The sequence below is a fragment of the Podarcis filfolensis genome (assembly GCF_964270895.1).
Source record: "Podarcis filfolensis genome assembly, chromosome: 4".
Lineage (NCBI taxonomy): Eukaryota > Metazoa > Chordata > Lepidosauria > Squamata > Lacertidae > Podarcis > Podarcis filfolensis.
In genome coordinates, this window is record NC_139607.1 from 39,258,832 (window position 1) to 39,280,600 (window position 21,769).

Genomic DNA, 21,769 nt, shown 5'->3' on the forward strand with positions numbered 1-21,769 from the left:
TACATCTCTGCCAAGGCTGGTGCTAAGTAACAAGAATAATTTTTGAAACTAGGGTAATTTTGCATTATAAGGGAAGTATCTGCCTTCGTGATCAAAGCAAGAAGCACTGTGCATGCTGCAAAGTCTTTATTCTGTTGTCCCTGAATAATTCAAGAAGCTATTGTCTCATGTGGCAAGTCAAGCAGGATATTTCCCAAAAGGCTGGCAACAGCAAAAGCCGACCTCTGTATTAGGGTTGACAATGCTGATTCTGTTGTTAGCACTGATGTTACATTAATACTGGTAGGATCAAGGAAACTGGAGCTCAGGGGGAGGTATTAATTGATTTGCATATTTATGCCGCAATAACCTGAGCAGATGCACCTGCAGACAGAACAAGGTGCTTCAGTCTACATCTACTGTACATCAATACCCAGAAGTCCAGTTACTTCCTCTATATTATAAAGATGACCCTGTGATTTGCTTCCCCCCGCCCCAGCAGACCAGTCCGAAAGAAGTATCTTGCCCCCTAGAAACAGCTGTACAACTGGAATGATCTGGTGTATCTTGCTACTCTGAATATCAGTAGTCATGCATCAGCCAAAATATAGGTGGGAAATGGGATCCTGGATTTAGGATTTTTTGGGGGCATGACCCTTACCATAATGGAAAACAGGGAGCATGCTTAAAATGTGGGCCTCCAAGCCACTCTCTCTGGCCTTTGAGATTCTCCCTGGACCATGCTATCTCTGTAGACCACACTTCTCACTGACTGTTCTGTGCCCCCTTCAAATGCTTTTGCTTGGCTGGAATGCATTATTGCCCTGTGCTCATGCCTCTTGCTTGCCTAGCTGGATGAAGGAGAGGGGGTGAGTGTGCAGACTAAATTCTTGCAGGGCTGACTTCAGTCTCGTCTGTTGCTCCACATACTTTTGCTTCTGGACACACCCCTTTATTTGCATCTGACCCTCCCCCGCTTCCCCAGAAGGTCGACCAAATGAATGCTGTTTGAGGGCTGGAAAAGGTTCCATAGCCTCCAACGTTTCTCTGATGAGAATAGGGACGTCCTAAAGAAAAGCAGGGCATTCTGGGATCCAATCAAAAACTGGGACGGCTTCTGTAAATCTGGGACCCTCCCTGGAAAATAGGGACACTTGGAGGGTTTGAGGTTCCCTGCTGCTGATCTCAAAGCAAAAGAAAAGTCAAAGGTTTTACAAGAGTAGTGTGGATCTGTGTCTCATTACCATATACACGGGGAAGGATGAAAATACATTTGCATACATGTTAGTTAGGAAAGAGCTTGCTAGTTCACTCTCATTTAGCTGCCCTACCCTGGATGTCTAAAGTGGCCTGCCAAGAAATTCAAGCAGTCGCCACTCCTCAGAAAATCCTTGTCATTATCAGCTGCTTCTTCCTTACACCTCTGTGCTGCATGATTCAAATCAGAAGTGGCAGGAAAGAAAGAGAAAAGGGGGATTTGTGTCTCACTCTGTGATACCTGCAGCCATTTCAAGAAGTGCAGATGAGTTTCGGTGCTTTCAGAAATACGTACAGTCAGAGGGCTCATGTGTGAAACACTTTTATGTATCACAATGTGGAGGGGCGGAAATCTTTTGCAACTGTGGAAGCATATCTCAGGAACTAGCTGGAGAAGCAGCAATGGCCTGCTTCTAGCTTAGGGAATGTTGTAGTAAACATTTGGGCATCTAATATGGACAGAGTACAGAGAGAGAGAGAGAGAGAGAGAGAGAGAGAGAGAGAGAGAGAGAGGGTGAGGGTCTGCATACATACACATGCTACATTCAATGCACATTCTTCCCCTCAAAGAATTCTGGGCAATGTAGTTTACCCCTCACAGAATTGCAATTCCCAGCCACCCGTCACAAACCACAGTGCCAGAATTCTTTCAGAGAGAAAATGTGCTTTAAACATATAGCGTGTATGTGGCCTTAGTGTTTGTGTGTGCGCGCTTTGAAATGTGCTTCGAATGTGCTTTAAGGGTATGGTGTGTACACAGCCTAGTGTTTCAGCCATATTGCTGTAGCTAAGGCGTGAGCGACGTGTGTTTGCGAAGCATACATTCCATAAATGTGCATGGGTTTTTCCCTATTGCTGGCAGCTGCTTCTTTGCTTCAGTGCTGGGTTGCTTCTTCCAAAATGTGAACTTACCTACTGGATGGCTCAGTTCATTAGAGTGAGGTGCTGATAACACCAAGGTTGCAGGTTCAGTCCCCCATAAGAGACAGCTGCATATTCCTGCGTTACAGGGTGTTGGACCAGATGATCCTCAGGGTCCCTTCCAACTCTATGATTCTATGGGGGGGGGGATGAAATCAGTGCCTTGAGATTTCTGGATGGGCCTTTGCCAGACAGAGACAGATGATTGTCCCTTCTCCTGCCTTGTCCCTTCCAGCCTCCCCAACCCAATCTGATAACGTGCTGCATTATTACCACATCTCAGTGATATCAGGAACGGAGACAACAAAAGGCTGGGGCTATTTGTAAAGGCATAGCTTTATTACTTAATTTTGACTGAAATGAAACACTCATATCTTGTCAGTAAAAAATATATATAAATAAATAAAATACTCCTTTCCCCAGGCTGGATTTGCCTTGAAAAATACTCAGTGCTTCTGTCCCCAGTGGAAATGTTTTATACTTCCTCAGATCCTTGCGTATAGCACTTTGTGGTAAAATGTGCCCTGTTTGTTTTATGTAACATTCCGCATCATGTGAATAATGGAAGTGCTCAAGGAAAACCCTTTTCGCTGGGCTATTTTTAGCCCTCACAATGCAAGCTCAAGCACATGGGTTTCATTGTGAGAAAGACAGCCTTAATATGAATGGCTTTATGATTCCCACTGCCATTAGCATCTAATTTGCTTCAGGCAACCAATAGAAGTTGGTTGGTTATACTGAAGATCAACACTTCTTCAGGGCAGACCTGTTGGCGGTTGACTGTGTCACAGCGGTGTGGACATTTGGCACCCTTTAAACACACCTACAGGGATGCGGGTGGCGCTGTGGGTTAAACCACAAAGCCTAGGACTTGCCGATCAGAAGGTCGGCGGTTCGAATCCCCGCAACGGGGTAAGCTCCCGTTGCTTGGTCCCTGCTCCTGCCAACCTAGCAGTTCGAAAGCACATCAAAGTGCAAGTAGATAAATAGGTACCGCTCTGGCAGGAAGGTAAATGGCGTTTCCGTGCGCTGCTCTGGTTTGCCAGAAGCGGTTTAGTCATGCTGGCCATATGACCTGGAAGCTGTACGCTGGCTCCCTCAGCCAATAAAGCAAGATGAGTGCCGCAACCCCAGAGTCGGTCACTACTGGACCTAATGGTCAGGGGTCCCTTTACCTTTACTTAAACACACCCACAGAGCAATCCTAACTATAGAAAGGTGGTGTAATGTACACCCGTGTAAGTCATGGCAGCTTAAGTTACTCCTGTTCCAAATTCCATTCAGGAAGAATTTGACTTACACCACCCTTTCTGCTGGCTGGTTTTTACCAGGCTGTTAGGTCATGTGTCCAAGCTAGAAGGGGTTTGGACAGTCTCTCCCTGCCCCGTATTGCACTGGATTTAGGGCAGTGCAGGTGGTTCCCCCACACAGGACACCAAGCCAAGAGGGTGCAACATTGAAAAGATCCGTAACTGGGAAGATTCAATTGGGAGCGCCAAATTTTGGGCTCATTCAGGGCGCCATATTACCAAAGATTACCCCTGCTTGCACCTCATAAGTTCCATGGACTTAAGCTGAACTGCAACGAGGAACTGACACTGTCTCAGCCAGAGCTCAGCCAGGAAAGCCCAAGATCTGCAGAATCCAAACTCTCCTCCCAGTGTATCAGTATAATTCGGGGACACAAGGAAACTTCAAGCCACACATGAAGCTTTCCTGTGGTTCAGTAAAGAAGAATGCCTCTAACTTCCACAAACCCCTGTATGCTACATTGCATTGTCATTTCTTATAATGCTGAGTTGAATGCTATCTACTGAGAACTTTTGGCTCAAGATGCCAGGAGGTAGGTGCAAGGGGGGTAAGATACAGACATCAGGACTGGTGGCCACTGATAGCCTTATTCAGTGTGTAGAAGAGACATGACTTTTGACATCGAACCTGTTTGCAATAAATTAATGACCAGTTATCACGGAATTTTTCTTTTTTTAAGGGGAAATACTGTGGAAATTTTGACCAACAGGAACCCTAGGAAACTCGGGCCTAGTTCTCACTGGGGTTGTGCCACTTCATAATGTGTGTGGGTGGCACAGTGACTCACATGATCGAACGTTACTCAATAAGAAAATCCCTCCAAACTAAATGTCAATGTTTCTGGATGGAGAATTATTCACTCAAGTATGTTCTTATCTGTACTCCAGAGTGGCAATGTCCAGATAACTCATTGAGAAATCAGCCTTAAGAAAAGTAATCCAAACCAAGTAATCTGCTCAGCATATTAACTGTTGCACGATTGGACAAAGATTTATTTAAAGGGATAAGTAACAGATAATTTTGTTTTGGACACAAAATCATTACAGGAGGAAAGAGGGTGATTCATGGGCTGTAACAGGCAGCCACAGAATGCCAAAGGCAGAGTTTTGTGGTTTATTTGCATCTATCCATTTGGGATCAAATCTGTATTCCTTAGCCAAGAGTAGACTGCTAGAGAGCCTGGGAGGGTTTTTTTGTTTTGTGTCGTTTCTTTTTTTCTTTTTATTTTTAACCTTATAACTTTGTGCAAGAGGCCAAGTGATACTCATCACCAGGTAAGGAAAGGGCTGTACTTCAGTTCACTGGGTTTGACGTACAATTTGCTCATAAACAGCAGGGAACACACCGCAACTGTACTTTGCCATTTCCCAAATGATGAAAAGAGCCCACCTGCTGGGTGCAAATACTCCCATTCTTTTCTGTGCCTGGAGAAAGAGAATAAATTGAAAATAGGACATGAACAGCTGGAAAAGAACCAGAAAACAAAGCACACTTTTATTTTTCAGGCCACAGGAGCACAGTTTAAAAGCACCTTCCAAAATTAAACTGCACGCACATGGAGGTTTTTTGGGTTTTTTTAATGGAAATGTATACCATGAAGGATCCTTTTTTCTTTTTTTCCCATATTTATTTTTACAGTTCCTAATACTTGATTTGGGCCTTGTCTTTAAAACATGAATGCTGTTGCAGAGCATCTGTTTCTGTAGGAGACCCTGTGATACAGATTTCCTAATTTCTGTCTGCACTTCTTAATACAGGCATGGGGAACCTCAGACCCAAAGGTCTAATGTGACTCTCCTGGCCTCTCAGCCTTGCCCACAAGAACTCTCCTCAGACCACACACCCTTCCCTGCCACACACCTCTCAAGTTCTACATTGCACTCCTTTTGAGTGTTTTTGCCTGGCTAGAATGTATTGTGATAAGTTGGGGGGCACCCCCCTTGTTGTTGGCATCCGTCTGTCTTGGGAGACAATGGAGGAGTGCGCCTTTGTGGATGAAGTCAAACTGTTGGAAGGTTGCATCGCCTGCTGTGGCTGTACCCACCAATATGGGAGAGATGTTTCGTTGCAGTTGGGGCAGATGAAGGTGTCTGGTTGTGCACCATGGTGTTTCTCTCTGTGCTCCTCCTCTCTGTGCTCCTCCCAGCAAGGAATCTTCTGCTGGCTTATTTAGACCAGCCTGGCTAGTTAAGAGCAAAGATGTTAACAGATCAAGCTGCTGATTGCTGGTCTTTAGTGCATCAAAGGAAGGGTCTCAGGTCTGTGAAAGATGGGTTGCCAAGGTGATGGCAAGGGAGCAGGCTGTGCTCACAGGAAAAATATGTCTCTAAAAGCCTAGCCTTGTGATATGAGATGGATGGAGAGGAGTTGCTTAGGTGAGAGGTGTGCTGCGAAGAGAAAGGAGAACAAAGACAGAATCATTTTGGCAGGCTGGCTGAAGGGAAGCTAGGAGATTCCAGCGCTGCACTGCTGTGGGGAAGAAGCCACCATTAAGATGGCCACACTGTAAGATCTGGACACCCTTCCTCCAAATTCAGGTGTAAATATGTGAATAAATCAAAGGGACACAGGCTCCTGGAACCCCCTGGAATATTGCTACCACTCTGCAGAGATTGGGGTGGTGTCCAACCTGTGTAACAGTATCTTGGAACTCTGATAATGCTTCTTGCTTGCCTAGATGGGGAGGATAGAAAGGGAGGTGTGAGCAAATTTAAATGTGTTGCTCCACCCACTTTTGCTTCTGGTTCCTCCCACCTCTGGTATGTGGACCCTGGAAGGCTGCCTAGAAGGAAACGTGATCCTCAGGCTGAAAAGGACCCCCTCACTTAATGGACTGAGCCAGGATGTCATAGGAGCCTCGTTTCTCAGACTCTCCAGCAGCAATGGAGGACTGCTGTGACATTCCAGGTGACCCCTTACAAGGCCCTGGGCATCATATGTTACTGGGTAAGTTTCCTAGTGTGCCCACTGAGCTCAGGCTTCCCCTAATTTCGTCCATAATAAACTACTTCCACCACCTATGAAGGCCTCCCTAATGCTTTCATGGAGAATGCTTAGAAAAAGCTTTTTCTGAAAAGCCACAGAGAAAAGCAACGGGGAAGCAATGCTGATTACAAGATGAGCCTGGGGAACTCGTCCATAACTCATGCTGAGTTTCTTTTTTAAACCTCTCCCTCCTCTTCTTTCTTACTTCATTTCTTCCTTTCTACCCCATTCCTATGAAAATCACTTCCCTCTAGCATTTCTGCTCTTCCTTATTATTATTTTTTAAAAACTTGTCTTTTCCTTCAACCTTTTTACCACACTACAATAATTATTGACATCAGATTCAGTTTAACTTAGGTTACAAAAAGTGGTAAATGTTTCTAAATTATACGTTTAGAAACACAAAGTTGGCTTGCCGGTCGGTTCACCTGCTGGAAAAGAAATGAACAAAGTGTTTGGAATGCTTCCTCTCAGGGTGAAGGGCGTGACCTAACTAAGCCTGACAGGACAGCTTACTCTGTGGCAGCGGCGTAGCGTGGGTTGTCAGCACCCGGGGCAAGGCAAGTAATTTGCGCCCCCTAACCCGGGGCAAGGCAAGTAATTTGCGCCCCCTAACCCGGGGCAAGGCAAGTAATTTGCGTCCCCTAACCCCTAACCTGCTGCCGCTGCCAGCTTCTTCTTGCTGCTGCCTGGGCTGGTCTGGTGTGGTTCTCTCCCGCGCTCAGCGCTGCGCTGGGCGGCCGCTGCACTGTCCCTCCCCCAGATAGTCCCTCGCTCTCTCTCCGCACCGCACGCCTGGCACCCACCCCCTCCACAGTGGGCGGCGACCCGGCAGCTCGGATCGGATTCGCACAGCCAGCACTGCAGTGAGAGAGAGTGAGTGAGCCAGGTAGGGGCAGAGAGCTGCGAGTGCGAGCGCGCCCCCCCCAGATGTTGCACCCGGTGCGGCTGGCCCCCCCCTGCACCCCCCACGCTACGCCACTGCTCTGTGGTCTTAACCTCTTCGTGCATTAATTAGAGTTAAACATGTTGGTTATATGAGACTGATTTATCCCACAAGTGCGTTCAGGATGATAAACTAGTTTTTCTCACGAGGATGGCTGGAAGCTGGCCACATTCTTTTGGTAGGTTTGGCTGTTTCCCAATATACTGTTGCTCGGCTGTCTTAATAGAATGGACCCATTTACTAGAATGAGTCACGCATTCATTTTTAATGCTCTGCTTTCCTTGGTGGCAACAGAGTTGCCTCCTGGTGCTCTGCAATCTTCATCTGCCACAAGAACTGCTAATTAAGAATGGAAAGTGCAGTCCATGTTTCATAGAGATGTACTAAACTGCAAGGATATTGCAGATTATAAGCATGTTCTTTATATATATATATATATATATATATATATATATATATATATATAACCCCAAACACACTTGGATTTGCTAGCTTACAATGTTTTGCTTTCTCCAGGCTTATTGTCCTTTCATCTGTAATGGCACGTACTTGTAATGATGCTCTTTGGTGAAAATCTCCCTTGAGTTTGCCCTAAACTTCCCTTGGTCATTTTTAACAGGTGGTTTCCCACAAGGAGAGCTTCAGCCCTGTAGGTTTTATAGTCAACTTCCTAATTTAGCAAAGAGATGGTAGGAGCTTGTAAGGCTGACAGCATCTGGCCTGAAGAAGGTTCTTTTGCCCGGTTCATTTGATGAGCAGGTGACAACCAGCCAGCCAGCCAAGCTTCTCTCTTTGTTATGCTGCACCACTGCAGAAGAGGCTGTGCTCAGCTGGCAAGCAGATTAATCTTTTTATTAGCGAATGTTTTGATGACAAAGCAAAGTACAGGCACTGAAGCAGAACAGACCATTCCTGAGGAAACTGGGTGCGTGAAGAGGAAGTTTTAACAAGTAATCGTGAGGACTAGCATATAGCAAGGCACGTGAGTCCTTTCCAGAGAAGGTTGGAGTCCAGTTAAGGACTGTCGAAGGGCCATGAGAGTGTCTTGCCCTGAAGCAATACTTGTCTGGAGTTTGGGGCTTGGCAAATGAATGCTAATAGTTCAGCAATTTGTTCCATGGCTAGAAAATGAAATGGACAAACAGCAGACCTCTGAGCTGAGGATGTTGCAATCTAGGTGTCTATGATAAACACCTAGATTCCAGTTTGAGCTGGACTGAAAAAGAGACATGGAAAGATAAATTAGGGCTCTGTGGACATTTTAGGGTGTTGGCTGTGGGAGCAGTGGGCACTGGCTGTCTGTTAGCAGGTTTAAGCTGTTCCTCCATCTATGCTCAGACTGTATATTTGTAAATAAGCACAACTACAAAATGCTCTGAAGCCTTCAGTGGCCTTTCAAAGGAAACCACTCCTGGGTCAAGTGGAACTTTTCAACTCTTGGAGAAGTGGGGCGAGCTTAACAGTATTATTACTTATTAACGGTGGGCATTAGTGTCATATCTGAGAGCAGTAGATAAAACTCTTCCGCCAGAAATAAGCACTGTTACAATATTAAAATGGGACCTTGCTCTCAAGATTGCATGCCAAGGTTAAAAAGACCCCCACATACAGGCTAGAATGAAGCAGACTGTGGTGCTATGCTATTATTCATTGCTAGGCGGGAAGTAGGTTTATCTCTCCAGAGTCCTTGGTAGGGATGTCACCTTTTAGCGGTGTCCTGCTTTTACAAATGAGTTAGATCAGGCAGCTTGGAAATGGGAGTGTGATTGCGCAGCAGCTGCTGGGTCTCTTCAGCATGGCAAAACCAATCCAGATTGGTGCTGTTTACATGTAGGCAAGCCAACGCAACGCAGAGGTTAATGAATTATTGAGCACCTCTCTTAAATTGGCTGGGGCATAATTAACTTTACTCTTTAAAGTGCTGGGTCCAGGGGGGAAGCTCGCAATGTGCAGGGAAAAGGGGGGGGGAAGAATGCCATTTTTCACAACACTATGTGGCAGATTGAGAAGCAGGGGAGGAGTGGGAAAACAAAGATAAATTGAGTGAGATAACCTCGTTGTAGATACTCTTGAAGAATAACGGCAGGTAGGGAAGGATGGAAGTAAGGAAAACTAAAAGCTACCATCTTCGTTCATCTCCCACTATCACACACAAACACACTCCAACTGGGTCCCATATTACAACCTGTTTACTTTGTTTCAGGAAATTCAATGGGTGCCATTTTGTCTGATCTCACCTATAATGTTCTTCCCCTTCCATTTGTATAGTCCCGTTCTGTGTCCATTCTTGGTCACTCTACATCAGTGATGGCCAAACTTGCTCCCTCCAGCTGTTTGGGGACTACAATTCCCATCATCCCCGACAACTGGTCCTGTTAGCTAGGGATGATGGGAGTTGTAGTCCCAAAAATGCTGGAGGGCCAAGTTTGGCCATCACTGTTCTACAGTGACCAAGGGAAGCTTGGGAACAAAGCTTTCTGTAGAAGCTGACTGCTTAACAACTACCTAATGGGTGAAATTGATCCTACTACTGTCTGTCTCATAACCTGCCTCACTGGGTTGTTGTGCTGATATAGGGGAGGGAATGGACCACATGTGTCACCCTGAGGACCTCAGAGAAAAATAATGGCCCAGTGAAATGGTGAACTCAGAAAAGTCTATCTGAATTGATCCTCAGCCTTAAGAAAGCTTTTGGCACCTGATCACTACACCAACATCAGACATTAAAATAACAAGTCTATTTGTTAGATTACTTTAAAATGATAAGGTGACATAGGTTCTTAAAGCAAACTAAGTGGCCAACCCTATTAAAAATAGTAACTACATAATTTCAGTACAGAAACAGGTAAAAAAACAGAAAACAAGCAACAAATAACAAACACAAAATAGCAGATAAGATGCCACATGTAATTAGTAATTATTTATCTAGTACATATTTACTGCCCCCTCCTCTTTCTAGGCAAGATTATCCTCTTAGTTCGGAAACATCAAAGAAACAAACCAGCTGAAACAAATCACCGAAGCATGTTCAGAGATTTCTGACTCCCTCTCCACTCTCCACACACACACACACACTGTGTCATTTGTGCAGCAACTTTCCTTATACCTGTGTGGTGACAATCAGTAATGTAACCCTATGGCCAGGGAGAAGGGAGCACTTTTATGCGTTTGAGGTAAACCATCTTTACTGACCCAGAAAACGATGCCTAGGTTACTTGTTGCAAACAAAAGATGTGCAAGCTGATAGAAAGAAGAGGGTTGTGGTGGTTTTTCTATAGCTAGATGAAATGCCACTTTGAGTTACTCTGCTACCCAAAGCTCTTATTTTATTGTTGGCTGATGCTGGTAATTCTTCTCCGTGCTGCTTGTTTTTTGTGTTTGTCCTTTGATCTCCACCACCTCTCTTGTGGCTCTCGCTGTTTAGTCTTGATGCACACAACACACAAAACATTTGCTTGCTTCATTTTCTTGGGTTTTTTTGTTTTGTTTTGTTTTGCTCCTTTGTGACAGTTGGCATTCATATTTTCTTCCTGTATGGTATTTGCTGTTTCTCTCATGTGCTATCCTGGCGGAGTTCGCAGATGATGAGCCCACATGAGGACCGTCTCTTTAGTCACTTCCAAAGTTTAGTCAGAGTTGGCTGAGCTTTTTTTGCCCAATGGCTGCTGGTCAACCCTTGGGGGGGTCACATGCCAGTGATGGATGTGGTCATCCTACACTCTATTATTATTACAGTGGTACCTCGGGTTAAGAACTTAATTCGTTCTGGAGGTCCATTCTTAACCTGAGGTACCACTTTAGCTAATAGGGCCTCCTGCTGCCGCCGCGCCACCGGAGCACAATTTCTGTTCTCATCCTGAAGCAAAGTTCTTAACCTGAGGTACTATTTCTGGGTTAACGGAGTCTGTAACCTGAAGCGTCTGTAACCCGAGGTACCACTGTATTATTATTATTATTATTACCCATCCTTTTTGCCTGATGTGATTCAAAGCAGCTTGCATACACACACACACGCGCGCACACACACACACACACACCTCAGCTGATTCAAGCTGATTCGCTTGTATGCTTACCTTTCAGCCTTGTGCAGTGGTGTAGTGTGGGCTGCCAGTGCCCGGGGCCACACGGAGGGGTGGGTGGGAAGGAGGGAAATGGATAGAGTATGCATGCTCATTCAACTGCCTAACTGCGTCACCCAGGACATTGCAACCTCAGAGATGAGAAAAGAAGAGTCATTCCGTTGTCTGGAGAGGTCTTCTCCTAGTTCACATGGAGAAGCCGTTTTCAATGGAGCCCAGCGACGGAAGCATGCAGCTGAATTGAGGCAGCACCGGGTGTTGAAATTTTGTGCCCCCTAACAATGTTGCACCCAGGGTAACTGCCCCTGTGGAGCACACACACACACCATGCTTCCCCACTGGTCTTGTGGACTGCTCTTTTGTGATTGACTTCATACCTTGGTCTATGTTTTTAATGGGAAGCAACTTTGAAATCTCTTGTGACGAGCCAGTATTTGTCCAATCACTGTCAACTGACAAGGAGGCATTACAAAATGTGCCTATCTAGTGGCCTCCACTTTAAGCTGGTTGCTTCCTAATGTAAAGGTAGTGGATCAGGGACTCAGTACATGGTCCATGGTAAATGAATTTTTCTTTGGCTGTTGCTCATTTAAATTTGCAAGTCTTTCCTCCCTTACAAGAAAAACCTCTTCATTTTTTTATAATCTGCTCCAAAAACTTCCCCGACCCCTCTGCTTCTCCTCTCTCTCTCAGGCATTGGCTGATACGTTCTGATATAGCTGCAGAGTTTATTTGCAGGCGGAAATATGGAAGCCCCTCTGTCTGTCTTTGGCATGAATGAACAGGCATGCCTGGACAGCTCTAAGATGGATATCTGGCTGCTAAGGAGAGCTTCATGTTTAAATTGATGAGCCAGGTTGATGAGCAATTTCATGTTAAATTTAGCCACTTCATCATGTCCTGTGTCTCACAGGCTTTTAACTCACACCTTTTGGAACAGTTTCAAAGTCTTTCAATGAAAACAGACAGGTTATGTGTGTTGCTTGTGTATGTGATGAGTCTGAGAGTCAATTGCTTTCCAAATTTATAAGGGCCGTGTGAAGATAAAAGCATCAAAACCGATAAAAGCTACTGAAATGAGTTGAACTGAAACAGTGCTCCGTCTGTACGTAACCGTTGAAGTGTTTTCCGTACATTTATTTCAGTATATCTTTGCCTACTTGAAGCCTGCATTTCCCAGACGCAGATATCAATTTAGCAATAGGAAGGACACCCACACAGCACTATCTTCCAAAGTGCTCGAAATACCCTCATTTAAATTAGCGGGAGGTGATCTGCAGACTTGAGGCAGCAGGGATCAATAGCGTTGATGAGCCTTCTTCCTGCAAGATGCGTTGGTAATTGGGAGGAAAACACATGTTAGGAGTTTGCTGGAGATAAGTCTCAAAGCTAAAGCAAGTCTCACTTATCTCTTGAACATGTGTTACCACAGCTGCTCGTTTAAAACTGGCATAGAGTTTAATATTTAGGGCAGGTGGGATTGCGGGGGGGGGCAGGAATTGTTGGCACTGGACTTGTTTGCACTATTCTTACTGGGCAAGGATTCATTATTTCCCCTCCCCATCGTATTTTGGATAATTAGGACAAGACATACCATTTTGGAGGCTTTCAGGGACTTCCTAGCCAAGTGCCAGCAGGGAGGCAAGAAATAGCCTTTTCCCAAGGACCTATTTCTTATCATGTATGTGTTCTTGAAGGACAGTGGGCTAGCCACAAAACTTATATTTGCTCTAAATAATAATCATAATTATAATCATAATACCCCGCCCATCTGGCTGGGTTTCCCCATCCACTCCCATTATATTGTCTTTAAATCTGTGTACCCCAGCAAAATAATATGTTTCTAATGCACATATAATTGCTGGTGCACATGCTGCTCAAAGAAAATATCTGAGTTGCCTGTTCACAAATTTCTGACTCCCTGTGAGGGAAAGAAGCATCTCTCAACATCTCTTAACCCCCTACATGCATATAATTTAATTTTTTAAAAAAGAAAGCAGGGATTGGTAGAGGAAAGGGAGCTGGCACAGTCATAGGTCATGATCCGAAAGGCTGCATAGCAAGCCCTCCATGAACGATGTGGCTTCTGAGTCTCCTCCCAATAGATCCTTCATCTGCTTGACAAGCCATTTTTAAAGCTCAGAACTTTCCTCCCACACTCCTCTTTTAGCATCTCCTCAGGGCATATCTATGCTAAAGAGCCAATCTGCATATTCAGAATGAGGTGGTGGGTAGAGTGATGTGGTAGAATTCTGGGCTGTACCACTTCAGACTGCAGGTGAGTGTGGGTGGGTGTCATGTTTTTGAATGCTTTTGGTTGGGGGAGGGGAGAAACATGCTAAACTTCTCTCCCTGATGTAACTACTCTGCCACATTGCAATCAATATTTTTATTTGGAAAGGTTTACCATAGACCCAGAGTGAGTTCTTTTTTCTTTTTTAATGTGAACAAGGATTCAAAAAGAATAACCCCTCTACTGAGGTGGTATAGTCTAGAATGCTCCCATGTCAGTAGGGATGGAGGAGAAAATCAATTTGGTTTCTGTTTAAAGGCAAACCTACCTAATTAATGTTTTCTGAAACATTCCAGGAAGCAAAAACAGCCATCCTTCAAATTACCTGAATTTTGCAATGCAGTTCACCAGCCAAGTAACATGTACAAAAATGCGAGTGCTAGGATCAAGTATGCCTAAAAATGTATACATTAATGAAACTAACATACAAAAGAATTTCATTATGTTACAGAAACTTATTAGGCAAAATTGCATTCAGATATGTATCAGGAGAAATTTGCACCAAGTTGCTGGTGAATTTTCATGAGGATTGTTTTAAAATTTCACAAACGTGTGTGGAAACGTGCAGAACTGAAGATTGGAAAAATTAGAAATGGATAAAAAGCATAAGTCACAGATGTACCCATCCCTGCATGTCAGTCTTGCACCTCATTCTGTATAATGGGTACGACAGCTATTAATCTGGTGAAGCAGCGGTTTCTTCTCCTGGCAACTGTATTTCTTTGAGATGGATATGAACCTATAACATAATTCTCAATATCCTTGCCTAAACTTCCATTCTCAGAATGAGCGGGGGGGCAGTAGGAGAAAACTATTACATTAGCATAACAACCCTATGGCCCTGGAAGGGTTTCAAAGGTTTCTTCTCTTTAAAAAAAAATATATATTTTTATTGATTTCCAAAAAATAAAATAGAGCAACCTTGAGTATACATACATAGCAGAATCCACCTACAGACAAAAATGATAGAATTCCTGATACAGAGTCAGACTAGATCACAGCAAATGATCAAATTATAATAAAAGAGTCATTCCTAGATTTGCATGATTATTATGGGTCAGTATAGCCCCTACAAAGGGAGGCATGGGTCTTGGGAGGGCCTGAGAATTGTGAGTCCGAATTAATAAAGGGAAACATTTAAAACCGCACTTCCTAGCCAATCTTTATTCGCTTCACCTCTCACCACCCGCCTGTGTTGTGTAAGACGTTTGGACAGGACTGTAACCCAGACATTATTGAACCATGTTTGCCATTATTGTGTACCATGTACTATTATTATACATGACTACCATTGTTTAGCAATGACCATCCGAGCTCCCACCAGTAAAAAAATAAACAAGGCAAGTTATTTATCCTTAACTGTCAGATTAAGGTCACTTTCCAGAGCTTGCAGTGCTAAGCAAAGGGCAAGCAACAGGAATTAGTCGGTAGTTTCCCCAAGACAGTGTGAGGAGGTGCTGCGAGGGTGTGTGAGGGAGCGACTCACACATAAGCAAGTCTCTCTAAATTGCTGTTGCCTCCTTCATCAGGAACTCCAGGCTGGCATGTGTAAAGTAGAAGCTCATTATTTTGGGGAAAATCTGGACAAGCCAGATGAACGTCTCCTATAATAAGCTATTAGCATATTTGAGAGTTTCCAAATAAATTTAAAACACAAAACAGTGGCTGCTGAGAACCTGTTCTCCTTTAATTAACCTTCTGATCTGGATTTGCATTGCTTCTGCGTGCAGCACTAAGGAACAGGAAAAGCATCCTGGGAACGCAGCTTCGCTCTATGCTTATGCAAGTGCTATTAAAGGTTTTAAAAGGAACTCAGTTCATTGCAAATTTACCAGGGCATGTTTCCCTTGGTGAGGAAGATAAATCAAATAGCTACCTTTTTGGAAGGGAGGAAAAATCCATCCCATTTATAATTTTATTTTCTTTGGGGTGCTGAACTTAGACCAGGCTTCCTCAACCTAGGCCCTCCAGTTGTTTTTGGCCTACAACTCCCATTATCCCTAGCTAGCAGGACCAGTGGTCAGGGATGATGGGAATTGCAGTCTCAAAACATCTGGAGGGCCGAGGTTGAGGAAGTCTGACTTAGACTCATAGAAGACTTACACAGAAGCATGCAGAAGACTTATGTGGAACTACTAAAGGGATGGTATTATTCAGAGTAGACCCACTGAAACGACAGGCTCTAACTTAGTTGTGCTCATTAATTTCAACGAGCCCACACTGAGTAAAACTTAGTTGAATACCACCCAAGCTATCCAAGCAACGTTTAGTCAGGCAAATTACATGTGTGAAAGAGGAGCGTCTCCACCCCCATCGTTCTGCCCGGATGCTGAGGTCCAGCGCCGAGGGCCTTCTGGCGGTTCCCTCATTGCGAGAAGCAAAGCTACAGGGAACCAGGCAGAGGGCCTTCTCGGTAGTGGCGCCTGCCCTGTGGAACGCCCTCCCATCGGATGTCAAAGCGATAAATAACTACCTGACATTCAGAAGACATCTTAAGGCAGCCCTGTTCAGGGAAGTTTTTAATCTGTGATATTTTAGTGCATTTTTGGTTTTCTATGGAAGCCGCCCAGAGTGGCTGGGGAAACCCAGCCAGATGGGCGGGGTACAAATAAATTATTATTATTATTATTATTATTTAGTTGTGTTGGGATGTCTAAATGTCAGATCAGATCTGCAACAGAAATGAAAACCAGCTTCATATTTTGTCAGTACAGGACATTGCAAAGGGGCTGTTGTTGGAATAGAGATAGAAACCTCTAAAAGCAAGTTTCCTAGCACGCTTTACAGAATAACAGTTCTTAGGATTGTTTTGAGGAAGCCAGTGTTGTTTTGCATAATACTAAAACTGCTATTCATAATCTATCCTCGAGAAGCTTAACATGTCACACAAGGGGAGTTATCTCATTTTCACAGCAACCATGTGAGGTAGGTTGGGCTGGCAGATAGTGACTGGCCCAAGGTCTCCCAATGCTTTTCATGGATACCGCTCAACTGCCCTAATTAAATTGGGACATCCTGTTTGGGAGCCCTGTACTCTCACACGAAAGCATGGCATTCAAAAACATGTGAGAGCACAGGGCCCCAAACACATGTGTACTTTCACACGGGTCACATGACTTGCTTGGGAACACAGCTCAGAAGACATGCATCACAGTTTTTGGCCTGGACTTGCTGAAGGGTATGTTCACTGCCAGTACTGAACTAAATGGGACAAGGCCGTGTCCTACGGTCTGGTCATGACATCTGTCCACCACTCCATTGGGAAATCGATAGAATTAGAGGATATCCAAGTGTTCTTTTGTCGGAAATATTGTGGCACTGCCCATTTGGAAAGCAACATTATGAACACAGCTCTTGCTCAACAGCTAAGGGCAAAAACTTAAATGAGATTTGCATAGACGATTAACCGCCTTTCCCTTCCGTTGCTCACCCTCCAGGATGAAGATGCTGCTCGCGACAGCCGGTTTAACTTCGGCGGCTATGGGATGGGTCACTGCCTCCAGGTGAAAGATGGCGCTGCCATCAAAGCCACGCCTCCCAACCCGCCCCCGCCCCCACCGCCAAAGGATTCAGATTCCATCAAAAAGAGGTTTGTGGACCGTGCCAAAAGGATCGACACCATATCCCGAGCGGCCTTCCCGCTGGCCTTTCTCATCTTCAATATATTTTACTGGATTACGTACAAAATTATACGCCACGAGGATATACACAAAGATTAGAAACGTTTCTGTCTGAGCTGGGACCTTCTAGCCAAAGTGACTCTCTTGTAAATAAAGAGTGAAATGTCTTTCCTGTCATTGACTGAGGGTTTTGTTTTCTGTGGTACTAAAGAGAAAGGGCGGGGTTAGAAGAGGAAGAAAAACAGAAAGGAAAGTTTCGGTAACAATTGCACAAAACGAGATACTGTGGGATCACCAAACGAGGATTTGCCCTGATTTCCTCCTCTTGCTACGTGGTTCTTCCAGACTCTTGCCAAGCAAACCTAAATGGGGCCATTTTCCCTCTCTCCAAACCCCCCCCCCAGTGTCTCTAAGCTGTATTTAAGAAATACTTTAAAGCATCTACCATGGGACTGTCTGTAATGGCTGCACTGCAATGAGTTTAAAGAGGACCAAACTTTTTTCAGGGTAACGCTGCCTTTCTATATGAAACAAGTCTAAGCTACATTCCATTAATGTCTGTAGTTAATGATTTGCCCAGAAGTCCCTTTGTGGATTGTAAATTATTTCTACTAACAGGGCATGGGGGGTGTCAAGGGGGACGATTTATACTTTAATATCCTTGTGGGTGTGCATTTTAATATTCCTGCTTTCCTAGAACTGTAGTTTTTGAGGTCCAACTTGTGTAGGGTGTGGTTAATTTCATAGTGTCCACTTGTAGAAACAACCTGAGAAATGGCTGGTTTTATCTTGGTTCCAAGACAGTGCACTTATTTCATTTCATTTCATTTCTGCCTGGTTATTACTATATTTTTTATTATTGATGACATTCAGCATAAGGTGCCAAAACTGTAATTTGACCTATCGTATTTCCCTGTATTGCACTGTTGATTAAGAACTTGTTTCCTGACCTAGCTCAGTTTAGCATTGACTTTCTATTGCTGCTCTCATTGTAGCTGCGAGTTGATAGCTCTGTAGGTAAACACGACTCATTTACAGACCTCTAATTTATATCTTTACTATAAAAAAAGAAAGAAAGAAAAAAGTGGCTATCATTTTAAATATCATTGACTTATCTGAAGAATTTTAAAAACTGTACTGTGATTTTCATAACCTGTTAACCTTTTGGTGCCAGAGCTATGTGGTCCAAATCCTTGCTATGTGTTCTAAAGTAGAAATAAAAAGTAAACAAAAACCAAACAAAAAAATGAGGTATTTTTGCTTACATTGGTGGCAGGAGTGAAACCTGGAAGATTTTTTTATTTTAATCTTGTTTTTTAAGTTGCATTTCAATCAACTTGTTTTTATTATTGGTTGTTAGCTGCCCTGACCCCGGTCTTGGCTGGGGAGGGTGGGGTATAGATAAAATGTATTATTATTATTATTATTATTATTATTATTATTATTATTATTATTTTAAAAAGCATTACTATTTCCCATTTTCTGCAAAAAGGTTTACTGCAAAAAAATAAATATGTATTATTGATTGGGAGGGCATATTTTCCTTTTATTGCTGCTAGTTCTTATTGCAAGAAAAAACCCAACCCACAAACTGAACTATTATGGTTGCTTCCAGTTGACCTATTTTATTGAGAAGTAATTCTGACTTATTTGCACAGAGTTTATGAAGACACTCTATGCTGTCCACTGTTTACTGACCATTCATCTTTATTTGTTTGCAGAGAAGTTATATGGTTCCCTGCAAATCAGTTGCTATCCCACACTTTCTAGGGCATTTTACCATCACTTTCCTTGCTGAAAAAAGTATTTTTGTTTGCTTTTTGAATGACATTTGTTGCACAATACTGCCGGAGTTTATTAAATCCATTTAAAGTAGGCGAATCTACATTTCCAAGTATGTGACTGAATTGCTCCTGCAATTTAGTGATCATCTGAAAGCTACCTTGGGGCAGAGGGAGTAAAGCCACATATAGGCTGTTGCTATTTTGAGGGATGATTAAATCACATACCAACAAATTAAGGTTGAAGAATTAAAGTGGATTTGTTGCTCTTGCAACAAACCAATTTTTTAAAAAAAATCAACTGCTGTAAGGAAGGTGACAGGAATATGCACTGGAAATTGTGTTGTAACATTTGCTTGACGGAACATCATGTAATTTCCCTGCAAACAAATGAGAACGAATGCTCAATAAGCAGCAGACATCCTATTACCTCCACATAAACTTTCTGCAAACATGTCAGAATAAATGCTTAATAAGGAGGGTGTCTGGAAGCTACCCAAGTCTCTGGGAATCCCAGGTAAGTGCGTATACATGGGTTTTATACTGAAGAAATTGCCAGAGAAGATTCACAAAGAATTAGAATTATAGCTGTTTAAAATCTTTTATTTCCTGAAAGATCCTCCATTATTACAAAGCAAGGACCAGCAATGATTCTCTTTAGTACTACTTGTATTTTTTGTTCAATATTTATTAACTTCTTGTTTCCGTGCTCTTATCTTATAAGCTACTATTGCCATCTGTTACAAGAAATGAAATGAATTATCAGCCAAATCACAACAAGGCTTTCATTTCAAATGAAATTCCTTCATTAATCTTAAGCATTCTTTTCCCCCCTCCCCCACTTGGTCAATTAATAGTTAATTTTTAGTTAATGCATCTATTTATCAAATTGTTTTAACAGAACCATGTTAACCATTCTTTTGTAGCTGGGTGATGTCTGTCTCCAAAGAGAAACACGGAGATTGAGCAAGAATTATGTAGTGCCGTGTGGTTCTTTCCCCCCAAAAGGTGTAGAAAATGCCTGAAACTAGCACCAGAGGTCAAAATGGCTGAGCACCTGCCAAGGTGCCACCTCACAGAAAAGATCCCACCACTGAGAGCATCTGAGTCCTGCTGCTGCTTCTCCCTTTTGTTTATTGTTTGGCCAAGAAGGGATTGTGCAAGTGAATAATAGCAATGGCAGAAATGACAATGAGCGACAGCTGTCCTCTGCTTCAAGTGTTGGCAGATGCTAGGCCTGTGCAATCTACTTTATTTATATCTTCTTCTTTTGTTACTATAATCCCAAGGTCTACTAATGGGAAACAGGTGAAAAACATTGACTCAGGAGGCAGAACATACTGGAAGAATTCAGGACAAGGTGCCTATGATCCCCAAAGTAGCAAACGATGTTGTCGGACGATAAAACTTACCATTCCTGACCATTTGTCATGATTGCTTGGGCTGATGGGAGATGGAGTCTGACAACAGATGCCGAGCCTTTGTTTTCTCTCAAACAATTTTTGTTTCAGGAGGAAGTGCTCTGTCACTGGGCTGCAGCCTTTCCCCTTCCTTTCTCTGGCAGAACTTGTTCTATTCAGGGCTTCAGAATAGGCAGAAATTCAACAGGGCAGGAGCTGTTCACTCTGGAAAATGCCAGCTATGCTTTACATTTGCCCAGAGTCTTGTTATTAGCTGAAAAGGGAAATGTTAAGGGGAAGTCAGCTCCTTGGAGGCAACAAAACAGTACAAGTACACCTGACAGAATTGACCTTAAGAAGGAAGGAGGGGGAAAAACATCCTCACGAACCAATGGCTACTCAGTCAGCAGCAGCATACTCTCACAGAAAACTGTATTGCTCCAACAAAATGTGAACAGCAAAGTGAATGTCCTGCTATCAGCAGCTATCAAGGTCTCTCAGAGAAAGCTTCCGGAGTGAAGACTCAACCTATTACCAGAAAACAGCAACCAAGTTGAAGCCGATATTGAAGCATCTATGCTAATGCTCTGTATTCTAAGGAATACAGAGATAGAATCAAAGAGGAATGAGATTTCATGATCTGTCTCATAGGTATCTCCTTAATTTATTAAATCTGATAGGAAAAGGATAGAGCTGAATAATCCAATTTCCTCTCTCCAAAAATTCTGCCTGACTTGTTGACATTCCTAGTAAATAAATATTTATTTCCTTTTTAAAACAAAATAGATATGGCTTCAACAAAATAAAGCAAAAATAAAGCAGTATTCAGTGATCCTGAGAACACAAGCCTGCTTTTATAACTGTAGTGCCTCTGCTAGAATCTAAAGATTAGTCACGACACAAGGCATTGCATGCTGATGACCTCTTGCTTTGGACAGGACTTAAAATGTGTTTTTTGCGTCATTCCAAAGAATAAAATGTTCCAGTGTAAACATGGACAACGGGGGTTATGTTAAAAAGTCATTTCTCCTGTGAAATTTGGAAATGGTATTCATGGACTTCATTCGTGGCATGTGATTTCATTCACTTAGATCAAAATGCTGCGGAAAGGCGAGGTGGTTTCTTTAAGCCTATTTTCCTCCTGCACACAAGAGGCACAAGATCCCTGCCACAGCTTTTGCAACATGATTCAATTTC

The 21,769-nt window shown here is 43.3% G+C and overlaps 1 protein-coding gene and 1 long non-coding RNA gene across 14 annotated transcripts in view; one reads left to right on the forward strand and one right to left on the reverse strand.

The window, feature by feature from the left end:
• The window catches only part of GLRA2 (glycine receptor alpha 2), a 120,002-nt gene extending 101,297 nt beyond the window's left edge, over positions 1–18,705 (forward strand). For 2 of the 13 annotated variants that reach the window (XM_083612149.1, XM_083612145.1), the window contains exon 11: positions 17,209–18,705. In XM_083612149.1, the coding sequence (XP_083468275.1) occupies positions 17,209–17,490 (282 nt within the window). In that variant the 3' untranslated portion in view covers positions 17,491–18,705. The remainder of the gene's footprint in view (positions 1–17,208) is intronic. The other 11 variants (XM_083612143.1, XM_083612142.1, XM_083612140.1 and 8 more) reach the window with 10 other exon arrangements.
• LOC310761927 lies at positions 12,601–20,840 on the reverse strand. Its single transcript, XR_014547744.1, has 2 exons — positions 20,585–20,840; positions 12,601–12,800 (listed from the first exon to the last, which is right to left on the reverse strand). It is a non-coding gene; the product is annotated as an uncharacterized lncRNA (long non-coding RNA).
• Positions 20,841–21,769: the final 929 nt, after the last annotated feature.